The sequence below is a fragment of the Cydia strobilella genome, chromosome 22 (genome assembly GCF_947568885.1).
Source record: "Cydia strobilella chromosome 22, ilCydStro3.1, whole genome shotgun sequence".
Taxonomy (NCBI): Eukaryota; Metazoa; Arthropoda; class Insecta; order Lepidoptera; family Tortricidae; genus Cydia; species Cydia strobilella.
In genome coordinates this window covers 2283868-2301330 of record NC_086062.1, presented here as the reverse complement: position 1 = coordinate 2301330, position 17463 = coordinate 2283868, and the positions used below count along the sequence as shown (strand labels likewise).

Genomic DNA, 17463 nt, shown 5'->3' with positions numbered 1-17463 from the left:
AATTAGAATATAAAATTTACGTAACTACCCGCAAATAGTTTGGGTTCCATGCATGTACCTAAGATGATGACGTAAATAAACATATAAATAATGCTCCCACAAAAAGCTTCAAGGCATGTCTTTGGGTTGTTCCCGATTCCAAATAATAATGGTACATTAAATTTTCCTTTTGGTATTATATATTATATGGTTAAATGTTGTGTTTTTGTGATATTCCGTTAAAAACTTAAATTATCGTTAAACTAGGTGGTCTTTGTCCGATTTACTTTTAGGAAAATTATAGCACTTATAATCATAATATTTTACTTAGGCTGCTGATTTTTCTACAACATAAATAAATAATAATGTTTTAATATCTCCATTGCACTTTTACTATTGTTTATTTTTTATTGGTAAGTATATTACGCAATTTCTCAAAGATACAAATAGCCATTTTACTCCAATTTTATAGATTATATGTATACGATGGCTCCTAGATCATGCTAGCCTAGCTTTCACTAGATTTTTCCATCTCATAGCTTAGATGCACAAGTACCGTCAATGTACCATACGATTCTCAGTCTTACCTTCTTTACCACAAGGTTCAAAAAGCGGAAGGAGCAAGAGTTAAGGCAGAACGACGAAGCCTGTCACCAGATGACTCTCCAAGCGGGTCTGAGGACTCTTCATGAAGCAGGACCTGAGCTGAAAAGGGCTATATCAGGGAATCTCGACGACATTACAGCAGAATGTGATGTGCCTATGCATAGGGTAAGCAACACAGAAATTGAAAAGGAAGCATTCGTTTAAAACTAAAAGTAATAATTAAATCAACAAACTATCCCATGTTTGTATTAAAAGTGGATTTTCGGCGCAATCAATTTCCTTGTTTTCTTTGGATCAGATTTTTTAAGCAAGGACATGTTTTAAGACCCAATGGCATACTGGCAAACTGGTAATGCACAGCGAATTGAAATGCAGAATTTAATAATTAATAAGACTGAATATGTCTAAACAGAGAAACCACTCATTATTCGGAGGGGTGTGGTCGAGCATTCGAAGACACGGATCCAACAGGCACATCAGACACAGGAAACCGGGGGAACCTCCGATGGGTAAATTTAGAATTTTTAATTAAAATTCACTTAAAGTACTAGAAAACCAAATAGCATCGTTTAAAATTCATAACGCGTTGCGAATTAAACTGTTATTAAATAATATGACTGAATGAAAGTGAATTATTGTAATTATTTTGAGAAATAAAGATCTTTAAACCGAATAATAAGGATTAATATGTCTAAACAAACGAAAAACACTACACATTTATATTTTTGTAAATTATAACAATTGTTTTGTAATCATTAGGAGAAGGAGTGGGTAATCATCTGAGTTCTATGATGCAACGAGAATACGGAGTAGGGACTTTACCTCTAGCGCCGACAGTGTAAGTTAACTACTCAAACAATTTCAAAGAAAATAATACTTTCATGACTCACCATCATCAATATTACAACGGACTCCTAGCCTTGTCAGTAGTGACCCTACCTACGGAGCACGAGGTCCTGGGTTCGAATCCCGGTCAGGGAGTTAATTTGTGTGTTTATCACAAATATTTGTTACAGAGTTGTGGTTATTATCTATGTATCTAAGTATGAATTTATCTATATAAGTATGTATATCGTCGCCTAGTACCCATAGTACAAGCTTTGCTTAGTTTGGGGTTAGGTCGATATGTGTAAGATTGTCCCCAAATGATTTTTTTATTTGTATTGTTTTTAACAATATCATCTATAATATCTTAATGCTACAGAGCACTCACTTGCTGCAGTGTTATGATTTAAATCACCCTTTGAGATGGACTGACATATGTAATTAATTTCGTAACATATAACTGTGTTGTCATTTAAATCACTTGGACTTTCAGACCAAATGGACAACCAAAGGAGCAAATACCACTTAGACCTTTAATATTCAATGGAGAATCAGAGAAGATATATCAAGTTCTAGAGTGAGTACCAAAATTTTAACAACCAATGTAATATCATTGCTTCATTGTTATTGTCGTTATAATTTTATTAATATATGTAGTTTAGGCTATAACGTTGGCAAGATATTTGCACATTAAGATTTCTGTTCACAAGGCCAACTATTTCGTAATTTGGAATATAATCCGTATATTTCTCCAATTCTAAATGCAAATTAATTGTTACGTTGCAGAAAAACCACAAATGATCTTAAGAACGCTTACAAAGGTAGTCTTGTGTGGTTTTGAGTTTGTTTTCCCAAAAGTAGATCATCCTTTTGGCCCACAGCACCAAATAACCCTAGCTTTAGTACTAACACCTTTCCTAACACGATCTTCTATTTCACTGCATCCTTCTGTGGAATCCGGTAACGTATCAGCAATCAAAAGTCTAATTACCCAGAGATGTTAGGACAAATAGGTCTCGCGTTCGGTTGCGTTAACTATCTAACGACGCCGAGCGAGGTGGCTCCGATAAAAACGTCCCCAGCGGTGTCTAGACAAAAGATCCATCCAGAAGACTCGACGTCTTCCAGGGAGAAGCTACCGATACCGAGGAAGGCGTCTCCGGAGGATAAAACGCCGTCGCCGAGCGCGTTCGAAGCGATACAGCCGAAGATCTCCCCGCATCTGGCGAGCGAATGCGCGCCAACAACCGAGTCGAAAACGATGACGTTATACGGCTACAACGCAGCAGCGAAGCTTCCTTTCGCGTTCTCCCACGCGAAGGCGGTGTGTCGCGGAGGGGAGAGAAGGAGTCTGCGAGCCATCAAGCCGGTGGTGACAGGTCGGATGGTGCGCAGTGCCTCGTCAGGGGCGGCGAGCTCGCATGCGCCGCCCGCCCAGCTTTTAGCTCGACCGCACTCGCCAGGTCCGCACCCTTGGGAGCCTCCTTCTCCTTCTTTAAGTCCTTAATGGACGCGTGTTGTAAAACAATTCTAAACGTTTTATCGTTGATTTTTAACAAACTCCTTAATTATTTAGTCCTTATCTTTACAACTTTATTAGTTTCTATTATTTTCTGTATAAAGCACTTCCTTATTACGTGGTATGTATTATTTAGATACCTAATAATACAATGGTATTTTTCCTTTAATGTTTGAAGTTTTGGATTATTTTACAGCACCAGATTCACATTGGCAGTTGATAACAATTTATCAGGAAAACATTTAGATGTAGCAAATTATCTTGACTATTCTTTAGAAGGAAGCTTCCGAATTGTAGAAAAATAAACATGAATGCATTAAAATTCCAAAGCTTTACAGAACCACAAAGGAGGAAAGAGATGGTATACATGAACACTATCACAATGAGCTTCCGCCAATCAAATCACTTTTTACGACTAACATTAGAGTCAGGCCAGCCAGATATGGCAGTAAACAGGGAGCTGAGAAATTAACCTTCCTTTCTGTTTCTTTCATGTGGCATCGACGTTACACAGAAAGAGATAAGAGATTGGGAATTTTCTCCAGCTACGGCGAGATATGTGAAGCTTCTGCCATATTTGGCTAGCCGGACTATTACACCAACACCATGTTGCACATTATTGTACACATTAACCAACCGCTGAATTTGCTGTAACATTAAAATCATATCCATAAAACTAACAGCTAGAATTTAATACGTATTTAAATATTTACAAAAATAACCATTCTGTATATGGCAGCATGAAAAAAAATCGTCGCATCTTAGTAAATAGAAGAGGTTTAGCAGCTTATAGAGAAAGTAAAACTTGATTTTTAGATTTTAAACGGGTGCTGAAACGGATGTTTTGATCAATATCATTATTATCCATAAAACATTTAACAATACAGAGAGTGACAATTAACAAAAGTCCCGAAACATAAACACATTTAAAAACTTATAAAAACTTGTAAAAATAATAGAACAAAACTATAGTTTGGTAATGTTATCAATTTTATGTATAGAAAATACCTACAAGAAATATTTGTTCACAATAGTCAAAAAATTAAAATCAAAACCTCATAATGAAAATGTGATATTATTCATTGATCGGTAAATTTTAGTCAATCGTAAAAACCTGACAGTCAATTGTCTTTATCAGATGTTGGTGTTATTTTTAGTCAATCGTATAAACCTGACAGTTAATTGTCTTTATCAGATGTTGGTGTTATTTTTAGTCAATCGTATAAACCTGACAGTCAATTGTCTTTATCAGATGTTGGTGTTGTTTTTTCTATTTCATAAATATTTTATGAATTATAATGATACTTCAGGCATCCTTTAGTCACCTCCTTTATTTGAGCACGACAGCTTCTAATAAAACAAATCGTAAAGTTTCACGAGGACTTCAGATTTAGTTGCAGTTTGTTAAATAAATAGATCACAGCTCGTCGCTGCGCGTAAAAAAAGTCGCTATGTGATTTTTAACGATTTTTCGGTTTTAATGCCATTTTGAACCTTATTTCTATACGCATATGCTCCAAAAACAGCGTGGCGCTTATTTCAATATTTAAGGATTTATCAAATGTAGGTATGTGACGCCCATACAATGAATGCTCTTCCTATAATCGCTAACTGGAATAAATCACATAACTACATTAGCTTATTTGAACAGCAATTACAGACGTGTGCTCGCCATGTGATGCTTGACACATAGCGATATTTTCTACAAGTTTATTTAAAAATGATTAGATGCGCTTGCTCCCGATATGTAGTTTCTCGCACATAGCGATATTTTTATACTAGTTGCAGTCGATGTTATGTTTCTAGACTGTGCGTTTTACTATACATAGCGGGATTTTCTTATAACAATCGAGTCTACCGTATATTAAACTATTATCTACCCTCAAGTTGTATACAGGTCCCTACTAAACATGATTATTTCATGTGAAGCGCTAGTGGCCTAGCTGTAAGAGCGTGCGACTTTCAATCCGGAGGTCGCGGGTTCAAACCCACGCTCGTACCAATGAGTTTTTCGGAACTTATGTACGAAATATCATTTGATATTTACCAGTCGCTTTTCGGTGAAGGAAAACATAGTGAGGAAACCGGACTAATCCCAATAAGGCCTAGTTTCCCCTCTGGGTTGGAAGGTCAGATGGCAGTCGCTTTCGTAAAAACTAGGGATTAGTTCTGTTGTCAAGCAGACCCCAGGGTCCCATGAACCGTGGCAAAATGCCTGGATAACGAGAGGAAGAAGAGTTGACCTTAATATTTTTTGCCTATATTTTCAAAAGCCCGACTTTTAATTGATTGCAGGTTTATTTCGGAAATTATTTAAAACTCAACTTTTTGAAATTCCTTAATAATCTTTTTTTTTTGTTGACAAAGGCCCTCCGGCTTGGGAAGGCATTTGGATATGTGGGACTCCCTCCTGCAACCATCCTCTCCTAGTAAGAGGAGAAAAAGAGATATACCCACTAAAAGCCACTCCGGCGCTCACCCTTCTGGCCGTTTTCAAGGAGGTGCGGGATGCCTGAGATTCTACTCCTTCCAGCGGCCCTGGCTTATCTTACTCCGGAGTACCCACACCGCTGGAAAGGAGAGTCATTGACGCATGACCCACTGCCAATCGTGTAGCGCCGTGTAGTGCGGACCCCCACAGCCCGCTGGCCCTGCTAGGGGTTTAGGCGGACAGCAAATTGTACCCATCTTCTTCACCGCCGTCTGCGCCGGTTCGGGTGCGCGTCTTCAGCTCCTACTCTCACGCCCCGTTTCCGCGGCCTCCTTCCTTGAAATGACGGTGTAGAAGAAGAAGGCAACTGCGTTCCATTTCCTTTCGCTGCCCAACATAGTCATTAATACGTTGCGCAGCGAAACGTTCCCTAATCCAAGAGCCGCCGTCATGGTGCGACACTCTACGGCCCAACGATTGCATTCTTGACTGCAGTGTGCCTCTATGGTATGAGATCCATAGCGAAAGTCCTCCAGGTCGTCCTTCTAGCTTTGCTGCATCCGTTCGTGCCCTTGTTGACGCGTCCTCGGCAGTTCATCGGGTGCAAGGAAATCATTTAGGGCCCTGCACCTGACCCTCTCCCTGTGCGCATCGGCGAGTACCAGAGCCTCTAATTATCACCCATTTTTTGACAACTTGAATCATGAAAACAACCTAACTTCACTGTGATTACTTACTTAATAAAGCAATGCAGGAGAAAACCAATGACAGTCCATGACAAGACTGTCATCTGATATTTGACTGTTGAATAAGTATATAAGGGGAAGTTTGAAAGTAGCACCGGTAACGGAGAAGATGATGAGTAGTATATAGGTTCGCGCCGTGGTATGGGCGTGTAATAAGGAAAGATGAATGTCACATAGGCAAAACAATGTTAGGGATGAATGCTGATGGACGGAGAGCGGATGGTAGACCCAAAAAACGATGGATGGATTGTGTGAAAGAGGATATGAGAAAGAAAGGAGTGAGTGCTGAGGTGACCAAATATAGAGGAGAATGGAAGAGAAAAACTTGTTGTGCCGACCCCACATAACGTGGGATAAGGGCAGGAAGAAGAAAGTCCTAAAACTGAGACTGATGAGACTTTTTACATTTCAAGATTTTTAAGGCAACATTTTGATTACAAAACTAGAAAAAATAGTTTTTTATCGTTTTTCTCCTTGCTTCGTATATATGTATATTATTTGATTACTTATTGGGCTGGCAAATAATTATCAAACCAATTTAAATGAGTTACCTAGGTAAACATATTTAGTTCAAAGATATTGACTAAAACAAATTGATCATAAAGTAATAGTTATAATAAAAAAGTACGTAGATTATTAATTCACGATTAAAATTCAATTACATATATTGACTTACATAGCATTTTTTCTGTTTTATTGAACGCTCACATCATATTATTAAATAGCCATGTGACGATAAAGAACAAAAAATGTATAGGGTCCTTAACAATTAAATCTAACCATGTAATGGTAAGACACTTAGAGGTTATTTATGACCCAAACAAAACTCGCTATGTGACATATTTATGAAAAAGTTTTTTTTTTCATATTATTAAAACTGAAATATTTTTTCATGTAATTCCTTAATGTATGTTAAAGTGCAAATACTTTTGTCACAAAAATATTGATTCATTTATGTCCAATAATTATCGAAATAAACAGTTTTTTGTGTCTCCTGTAAAGTAGGTTAAAAACACATGGCGACTTTTGTACGCGCAGCGACGAGCTTTAGAATGACAATAAATAGAGAAGCTAGCATTCGCTTCGACAATAGGTAAATATATTAGTAGAAAACATAACTAAATAATTACTTTAGATATAATCATTTTGAAAATATTAAAGTTAAAGTAATATCGATTGCCATGCACGCGGTATCATTCAATAAACAATTGAATGACATGAAATTGAGCACAAATGATATGACAAATTAAGTGACATACCTACTTAGTTCAAAAAATATTATTTGTTTATTGACAAATCGAAAATTTTAATAGTATAACATTTAGTTCAAGAAACTTTACTTCAGTAAGTAAAGTATACATGCCGTAGACAAGCACATTAACGCCACAAAATCTTCACCATTACATTATCGCAGGAGGCGATAGCTCGGACCGCGGCGTGGTCTCTCTGCCTGGCAGTCCACGTGGTATCAATTCTTCAGTCCCGGTGGTTGGGTCAGCTGAGAGTCTTGTTACTAGGGTACGTACTATACACAGATGCTATAGCTTTAAATAACCACATGACAACTATTGCTCGGTATTAGGTCCAGTGGAATCGCAAAGCACTTTTGCTCTAGCATAAGTATGTGGTTATTGTGGTTAATGTCGTAAATCACTCGTCGGGATCGGAAACTAGCCTAACCTTAACACGGGACGCGGAAATATACATGAAAGTATTCATATTTTTAAACTATCTAAACGTTGATAAAAAGTTTTGTAACAAAACAACGTGTCGTAAGCAAATGGAGTACGAGCTTAAACTGCTTTCAGCGCACGCAACGTCTTTTAAAAAATTTGTGCTACCCTTTGGTTTTAACCCTGCACCAAGTAACTATAACAATGAGGAGCTGCCCATATCTGATTTTAAGGCCATGATAACCATGAAATGGTTCTAGGCCAAAGCTTGCTTCGGTGACGGATTCTTTAGTTTTCTTAAAATACTGGTAGGTACTCGTCGAACCTATAAAATTTTATTTATTTCTTGAGGTTTTAAGTTATATTAGAACAAGAGAACTTGTGCTCAAAATAAACGCTTATTTCTTAATCCTCTGTCCAGGTTTTAGCTGAACAAGGTCTGGCGGCATACTGCGACGAAGAATTCGTGAGGAACACCTCACGGGAGATGCAGGAGGCGCTTGAGATGACGCAGGAGCAGATGGATAGGTAAACTAGAACCTTTTTTTTATACGCAAAAACAGGTCCATGAAATCCATATTTTAAAATTCAATCGTCATCTATCGCTGTTGAATATCTCTTAGGAAAGCGAGATAGAGTTAGATTTTTATATTTGGTGAAGTGGATTTCCATAGAACGGATCGGATTGCTACTTGTATACATGTCTACGAAAGTTAATGGAGACTGGAAATTTGTGGTAGCTGCATTTTAGCCCTCAATTCCCTGAATTACTTTTAGTAACATATACTTAACCAAGTTAACCATAACTTTTTCTACAGAAGTCTTTGATTAGGTACTTTCCCGTTATAGATATATTTCAATTAATGGTGAGTTCAGAGTAGTGACTCGGTATAAGTAGAATTTCCCTTTCTTCTGTACACTTCTGTCTTCTCTGATCATCTGTCCCAGTTTCATTCTTACTTTTAATTGCCTTACTATTCTACAATAATATTTCTGCTATAAAATAGGAACGGAATAGGTACTAAAATCTGACTTCTTTTTATAGGGCGGCACATCAACTCATGATTCAAGAGAGAAATATAAAGCAAGCCCAAAACCAGCCTCAAGTTGTAAGTATCTACTTCAGCACTGTGGGGTCGATAACACCATAAAAACCACGTCCAAGCATCTCCAAACACACTAACCGAATGTCTTGCTTACCACGAATTGTGCTTGTATTTAACCAAATGCTAGTTCCAGTTCCACTATTTGTTAATGTCCTATGGCCCCTTGATCAGTCAGAAGATGTCCACACAGCCCTCTGCCGTCAAAACTTCGTTGAGCTTAGCGTTTCAGGTCGGTCTAGTTTTTTCCTGTAAACGACAATTCCAGTATGGCTTGTGTGTATAGTTGCCTACCCTAACAGGTGTGAAACCCTTTTACTAATTTTTTGGCAAAGGGGCTTTGTTCGCTGTCACATTTTTTAGAATATATATATAAAAGAAATTAAATAGTAGCTTAGTGTACTCGTATTTACACAAATTTTTTACTGGTAGTAGAGGTACCTACCGAAACCGGTAGTTTGGATCTTAGGTTTGTTATGAACTTTATAAAATTCATAAATTAATTAGGCATTACAGTAGAACGGGATCTATGTCTTATGCTGTCTAATTTATTTTATGTTTAAATTATTAGTAATAACTAATAATCTTATTATATCCTCTTTGCTAATAATCAAAATTTATTAGTAAGAAATTAAGAATTAGGAAACAATTAATAATAAAAGCAAATTAATACAGGTAGGTACCTACCTAACTGTATATAGGCACTCCTCAAAAAGTAAGATGAGGCCGATGAGGGGGTTGCTATAGTTTCAATTCAATTTATTAGGTTTGATCTGATATAGGATTTTCTCAGAAACATTATGAGATAAACAGCAATTTAATGGTGAAATCGGCCCCTCTTTACAAACCTACCTGTAGTTCCCAAGCACTCAGAATTTAATGAATGTATAGGCTAACATTTGGGCTGTTCCAGGGCGATATGCTAGCTCGCCACCCTTACCAGCCACCGACCATGCCCCCACCCTTCAAGCCGTTATAGCAGAGAGTGGCCGCGCCTCGCAAGATGGCGGACACGATCAAAATGGCAGCCAAGATGGCGCCGCGCCGCGAAATGGCGGCAATGGCGCGAAACACCACAAGCAGCACAAGAGGAAGAGAAAAAGGAAACCAGTATTGGTATAGTGTATTGAAATATGTTTGAGATGTGCTCAAATTTTCATTTGTTGCTTAGGATTAGGGGCAGATGATTTTTACCGCCGATTTATCATCGCAATATAGTTAGAATGAGGCAGCAATATAGTTCTGCTTTTAATAAATATCTGTGTCTTTATCGATTGTACCGACAAATTAACTTTGTAAATCCTTAATGAATTATATCTCCATGTCAAATGTCAATGCGAAACATTGTTACTTGTCAATTGCTCTCTGATTGTACGAGTAAGTCCTTAAAAAGGAAGGACTTAAAAAGTAATTAAAACTTCTAATTAAAGACTAATTTTACATGGGCGAAAGTGCTTGGAAATACAGGACTACGCTCTAAGGCTACGTTCTATGACAGTAAGTTGTGTTCGAGTCAAGGAGCAGATACGAGTAAGTACCACACAAACTCATGTTCCTTGTCGTTGGCATAGATGGCACCACAGCGTAAATTTTGTATGGCTATAGACCTGTTAACGTCATATCGTGATCTAGTGTGTTCTCTGAGATATAACGCAGATGGGGTTTTAATAAAAGCTGAGGTCAAAGTGCCTTACAAAATATGTAACTGAGATCTTGCTAATGTAACGCCATCTATAACAAAAATTAAGAACCTCTTTAACATTTATTTGTCGCTGATTAAGATGTCGATTAGCATAGCTTAAATGCCTACCTTTGTTGGCTATATGCACATATTGGTCTTCTATGCGTTAAGCATACTAGACTTCCTTTTTTATTAACATCTGTGTACGGCAGATGAAAAAGTGAGATTAGTAGATCTAACGTATTTGGTAAAATTTAGACGTTGTAATGTTTAGAAAGGGCCAAATAATAATTTCAACTTCAGGAGTGGTGGTTCGTAATTTGAAATATAAATTTGGAATAATCATAAAGTAAACTCTTAGGTGTCAAACCAGGAAAAGTCTGCAGAGATTTTGACAACACGCAGTGCAGGTGTTATTTTAAACTTCTATGAAATTAAATATATTTAATGACTGGTCACTTACGTATTTTAAGTCGAAAAACTTAAAAAAACGTGAAACAGGAAACAGGAGTGACCCGTTATTAATATATTTAATATGTCTGTGTCTTACTAAAGTTTTGTTATTAAAATTCTATGAAATTATGACGTATAAATAACAATGGCACTGCGTGTGCTGTCAAAATCTCTGCAGACTTTTCTTGGTCTAACTCTATATCTATCTGCCTATTTAAAAAACACATTAAGCATGTAAAAAATAAACTCATCTTTATCAGCCTGTAAAGCTAGCACAAAAGTCAACCTTGTAGCGAGGCGATTACCAGGTATTGGCAAGATGCGAAGTCGGTGGAGGGAGAACTGGCCCTGATTGTCACAAGCACGCGTTATCTTATGGAATGTCAAATATTAATGCTAATTTTACTCCATAAAATTTTACGTAGAAAAGCCGAAAACATGAGGGCAGCACCAGCCGTGAACCTAGGGAATTTTATCCTCGTAAGTCCCCGCGCGCATGCTGCGTGCGTGTGTGTGCGTGTGGCGGGAGCATGCACCAAGCAGTGATGAGTGGCGGAAGAAAGGGGAGGCCTGGCCAGCAGTGGGAAACGGGAGGCAATTTAAAAAAAAAAAGGCCCTGCGTACTTGTACAAGTACAAATTAAATTTGTTTTGTACTCTTATAAAAAAAACAAAAGCACTTAAATTTTTTCTGGGCCTCGCGTGGTTAAAATTACATGTCATTAAAATACCCATAATATCTTCCTTCTTACTACAGAATGAGCGAAATAGATGAAGCAGGGGTAACGAGCAGTTGTGCTGCTCCTATTGGCCCTTTGTTTAGATTTAAAACTTAATACAGAGAGAGAAAATTGTCTCTAAAACAATATTTAGAGATACTTTCGTACCTTATGTATTCAAAAATATAATTTGTAATTTTTCTAGATGTGTAGTTTTACAGTTATATGAAAAATGATTAGATATCATAAAACATTTTAAATTATTGATATACCTACCTATATGGCATATAGGTGTGTGATTTTGTCGGTACACATATGTATATTATCAGAAAGATCCTTCAGTATCGTGGTACTGGTAAGTATTTATGGCATTATTTCGAGCTTTGAGTTTGGGTGCTCGGAAAAAAAAACGGCAAGACGCACAATTCGTCGTTATTTATTGAGCATGTATCATTTGATCCGTTGTTATATCAGAGTACATTAATGTAAAGTAGGTAGTAAATATTTAAGAAAATATAAATGAGCAGGGGGGCTAGCCAAGATTACAATCGTTGATATGAAATGCGTATCGAAACTTATAGGTATATGGAACTAATCACATTACTCTTCGTAGCGTCTGTCAACCCGATACATGTTTTGCTTTTTGTTTGGCGTTTGTTGATGTAAGATTGTCATTTTGGCTACGCCCCCATACCGCGCACGCGCGCACAAGTGACGTGTCTGAAGTATCTATGATTACTAAGGGGCAGGGTGAGTCTGTAACTTTTAAAGAGTTGGACCGATTTTGATCAATAGGTAGTGTTTGAGTAAGTCAGGATAGAATGAGCTAGGTCGTAGGGTTCCTGGAAATAAAATAAGAAGGGTTGAAAGTCACAGCATATCTGGCAAAATGGAGTTGGAAAATGTTTCTATCCATTTCCCATTTTATCAAATCGCTGTCTGCTTTCTGGTTTGATGGTTTCCTATTTGTTTCTACCAAGGCAAAGAGCCCAATCGCAATGGATGGGATTTTTACTTATAAACAATGTCAATGTAACAATATAGTATTTATAGCATTTTATAAACAAATAACTAGGTATAAAACTTTATTATGTCTACAGATTTTTTATAAACAAAAGCTGTAATAGCCATCTAATAATTTTATTATCGGTGGTAAACATCTTTTCTTTCAAGTTTTTTTAATGAATTACGATTAGAGTAGGTATGTAATCCGAAAAATCAAACCATCTTCCAAAGGTATATAAAAATATGTGAACTCGAATTCCTAATCCGTATTTCCATAGTTTTACCCGTATGACAATACCTAATCAGGAAATCGTTGAACTGACAAAATGTCTAAAACTGTAAACACAATTTTTCGTAGAGATTTTAGAGTTAGGAGTGGGTTTAGCGATGACTGAGATTTTATAGAGAACATTTATTCCAGAACTTGGCTTAATCCTTTGCAAACTTAAAAAAAAGTTCATACGCAGAAAGTATTTGTATTTTGAAGCCCTAACCTAGCCTAGCCTTAACGTTAGTCTAGCCCAGGGGTCGGCAACAGGCGCCCGCGAGCCTCCTGGGCTATTTTGTACATAATTTTGACAAACGACAATACCTGATAAAGTCATAAATATTAACAAAGTGCGGCCCGCGTCAATTTCGTTAACTACTATGTGGCCCTTGGCTGCTAAAAGGTTGCCGACCCCTGGTCTAGCCGATCATTTTAATGGACCAACCAACATTCATAAAACTCACGAATAACCTTTACATTTAACTACCATAAAGTCAGGTAACTATAGTCCTTGAGTATAACTATGGTCCAGTTTTAACGTTAATTATTAACGAGCATATGATTTGTACTCGTTACATTTATTTTGGAGCTTAGATACACTAAAGCTCTTTCTATGTTATACACTCAACATAATTTGAAAAATACTTATACATATTTTACTGGAACTTGAATTTGGACCATAGTTGTAAGTTGTGGACTAAAGTTACCTGATTTTACGGTACTACATTTCAATTTTCAATACAAATGAAGTTTCATAATTCTCACCAAAAGATGGCGCTGCAGTCGCTGCACACAAATCACTCCATCGATAAACGGGAAATCAAAATGCATTAGGGCGATTACTATTAGCGTATTATTTATCAACAGTCAGTCGAGCTTACAAATGAAGTTGCAAATAAAATTTAGATCACGTTTTACCTTACCTAACATACACTACAATTTTTAAATCAAAATTGTATAACTTCGAAAAATTTTGGTACCGAAAACCCCAATGCCTCCTTTACTACGTGACCTCATAATCTACTAAATGATGTTTAGTGTGTACAGACAGTGTGTGTAGACATATAGGTATTATAACGTGTGATTTTGTGTAAAATATTTGACCAACAAAACAAAAACAAGTAGGTATTATTATTTTCACCACACCAGCTGGTTAAGGCTTTCTTGATTGTTCAAAAACTGATAAGAAAGTTGCATTTTATTCACATGTGAGGCAAAGTAATCAAATGCAAATTTTGAGTTGTTTTCTTATGTTTGCTGGTAGAATTGACTTTTAAATGATGATTTTGAATAATAAATATTTAATAACATTCATTTTGAATCGATTTGCTTTGATTTTGTTTGACATTTTACAGTTAACATTTTGCTTGTGTTGGTATGGTGAAAAATTTTGTGTTTCACTCGGTGGCAAAATTTGTTTAACCCTCATCTTCAAAGTTCAAATTCTCGCAACGCTCAAGATTCCATTTGTCGAACCACTCGCTACGCTCGTTGCTCGGGTATCAATATTAGCACGAGAGGTTAAACAACTACTTTGCCCCCTTGTAAAACGAATAACTATTACTTGACTATGGAAATAAATACAGTTGTGGGATAAAATTAAATCAACTTATTCAGACTGCAAAATTACATGCTTATATAATTAAATTAAGACATACGCTGAGCTTTTTTTTGAAGCCACGAGGAAACCTAGCCGCTACATAATTCAGATTCCAACGTAAGTCAAAACTACAACATTGGTGTTATGAATCACGTAATCGTTTCATTTTATGTACTGTGTCAAATTTTACAATTTAGCTTTGTAAGGATCCCTAGGAAGTGCCCTTTTAAGTAATCGAATAAATGACGTAGTATAGCTGTCATCTCTTCAAATGAACAACATTCCGTAGACATAAGAAAATAACATTAAGTATAATTAATAAATAAACCGACGTTTTAGTTATGCCCAAAGAGAAAAGATAGACAAAACAAGAAACAACTTCAGATCATTTTTAAATAGTTGTACTCAAACAGTCCACAGATGGCGCAAGTAATAGAGATACATTAACGCCATCTAGTACAAGATTATTGGAACTATTTTATTCTTTTCTCACCTACTATCCAATGAAACCGCACAATTCTATGCTTCCCTAATCTTTATAAGTGCCAACTGCCATTTCCTGGTTCTGAGAAATTTATTATACTGTTCCATTTGAAACACCTGAGGACAAATTTTCTATTTTGTTATTAGTTACTTATTTCCTTTTTGTTAATGTGAAGTTGTAGTTGGTCAAGCAAATCTTGTCAGTTGTAAAAGGCGGCAAATTTATCGTCCCATAGAAAATTTGAATTTCGCGCCTTTTTCTACTGACAAGATTTGCTTTACCAGTAAGTACTTGCATGGACTTGTAGATGCATATTTGTTTTTTTTTTTTTCAAATATTATACGTCTTCTTTAAAAATGGTGCCCATTTAATACCCTTGATATTTAACTATTCTTTGTGATTTACTTGTATGTATACCTATCCTAAATGTTTTGTTAGTCCTTGTTGTGTATATTCGTCTGTTTATTCTATGCTATTAAAGTTTATTAGAGATATAAAAATATTAAATATTTTTATTAGTTAAGAATAGTTTCAATTTGAATACATTGTTGTGACATGCTGATGCTCCAAGTGAAATAATACCAAAAAAAATGTATGACACAACTTTCTTTATTCTTTCATTTAAATGTATCAGATAAAAGTAAACACAACTGTATACTCCGCACTTTCTTTTAGTGGATAAAAAGGGCCTGTAACATAATCTTGGAAGCTTGGGCTTGGAATGGGTTAGATTTAATCTGATATCATATTATGATGAAGAGTCTTTACTATTAATGTGGCTCTGGCTTTTCACAAGTTTTTTGTTAATCTGGATTGGATAAATAGATTTTTTATGAGTTGGTCATACATTTTTTTGTCAACTACAGCATTTTTGATCAGAAGAGTCAGAAAAATATCTTTATTTATTCTTTCCAACAGAAACTTAAGCCACATTTTGCGAAAAGTATACAAAAATATGTAAATAATGTACAAAATTGAATTCTCAGAATTTGAACAAATTTGTCTTCTTTTTTAAGTACATTTTTATATCCTAGTACAGATTGGCTACTACATCTGATTGTACATAATTGTTGTAAATACAAAATGTAAGTGAAAGATATATTTATTCCATCAGTCATATTAATACTTAAACATTATTATATTTATTGTTTAAAATGAACATTGTAAAATTGTTTTCATTTAATAAAAAAATGGATGCTATTATTTTGTTTTAATTTATTTACAGGCTGATTCTTATCGTAAAAAACCAGCAGATTAAATGAAACGGATCAGATTGCAGAATTTTACAGTAAAATTGCATAATAACTTGAAATATTTGTCTTCTGTTATGGATTTTAAGTTTACATTTCCACTGTGACAATGAGAGCAACATTAGAAAGAAAAAAAGAAGTAAATTCTGTCAGAATTTAAAATATAAATTCAATAGTCATTCAAAATCCAAATTTATTTATCAATTAAAGTCCCCCGAACCCTCTTCTCCTGGACCTGCACGGGAGCCTCCGCCTGCCTCTTATTCATGCCCTTCCTCTCCAACTGTTTCTCAATAATCCTTGCATTGTTAGCGTAACTGTCCGCTACCTCTCTCGCCTCAATCTCATCCTCCTCTTCATCTATCGTCGAAACAGTCACCGAACTGAACTTGCCCATGTTCTTAGTGTGTTTAGTAACCATAATTTTCTTAGGCTGCGTTAACGCTACTTGTTTGTATATATCTGTGACGTTATTTTCACCTGCAGTTTGTACTAAGGCTCCTCTCATTATGAAAACAACATTGCTGTCTTGATCCGCCTTGTAATAGATAGGGATCGCGCATTTTTTACATTTTAACCTGTATTGTCTCTCAATACCCTTTTCGCGTTTCAAATAAACTGTCTCATCAGGGTCTGAAGTAAGTTTATGGGCATGTTTGGAACCATCTATCACGCGTGCCCCGTCCGTCGGTCGCAGCGGCAATCGGTCGATAGTGCAGTCTAAAATCAGGGACATCTGGCCGCATATGCAGTAGTAGATGTGCAGAGGCTTGGTCTCGTTGTATTCTTCTTGATCTTTCGTGTCTGAACAGACGATGCTACGGGACACTACTTTCGGCATTGTGAAGGTTGAAAACGAAGTGAAGCGAAGTAATAGTCGTTAAACCGCTGTACTGCTACTTCTTCTCTAAATTACAGAGCTTATTTGTTAGCCAATTTTAAAGAAATATAAATGCTAATTTTCCAAAAACTGCTCTATTAATGTCAGTCACTCTGACAGTGACAACTTTTTTTTTTAGCTCGTGTTGCCACTTCATAAACCTATATTTTTTCAGTAGTTTTATAAGTATCTTGAACAACCTGTCAGTCGGTAATAAAGAAAAAACATGACTTGTTTATGGT

At 36.2% G+C, this 17463-nt stretch overlaps 2 protein-coding genes across 7 annotated transcripts in view; one reads left to right on the top strand and one right to left on the bottom strand.

Moving 5' to 3' along the window:
- LOC134751532 (muscle calcium channel subunit alpha-1-like) overlaps positions 1–16291 on the top strand; it is a 134299-nt gene extending 118008 nt beyond the window's left edge. For 2 of the 6 annotated variants that reach the window (XM_063686971.1, XM_063686969.1), the window contains 9 exons: positions 582–750; positions 998–1094; positions 1345–1423; positions 1904–1987; positions 2197–2231; positions 7521–7624; positions 8201–8307; positions 8825–8888; positions 9796–9986. In XM_063686971.1, coding sequence (XP_063543041.1) covers positions 582–750; positions 998–1094; positions 1345–1423; positions 1904–1987; positions 2197–2231; positions 7521–7624; positions 8201–8307; positions 8825–8888; positions 9796–9861 — 805 coding nt within the window. In that variant the 3' untranslated portion in view covers positions 9862–9986. Of the gene's footprint in view, positions 1–581; positions 751–997; positions 1095–1344; positions 1424–1903; positions 1988–2196; positions 2232–2382; positions 2874–7520; positions 7625–8200; positions 8308–8824; positions 8889–9773 lie in introns of those variants that run through there. The other 4 variants (XM_063686967.1, XM_063686968.1, XR_010128674.1 and 1 more) reach the window with 4 other exon arrangements.
- A 229-nt stretch (positions 16292–16520) lies between these two features.
- Positions 16521–17309, bottom strand: LOC134751548 (STING ER exit protein). Its single transcript, XM_063687005.1, has one exon. The coding sequence runs from the start codon at positions 17180–17182 to the stop codon at positions 16535–16537; it is 648 nt and encodes a 215-aa protein (XP_063543075.1). The 5' UTR covers positions 17183–17309; the 3' UTR covers positions 16521–16534.
- Positions 17310–17463: the final 154 nt, after the last annotated feature.

What these genes read in the sequence shown, in the direction of transcription:
- LOC134751548 (XM_063687005.1), bottom strand. Translation starts at nt 17,182, where the DNA reads ATGCCGAAAGTAGTGTCCCGTAGCATCGTCTGTTCAGACACGAAAGAT.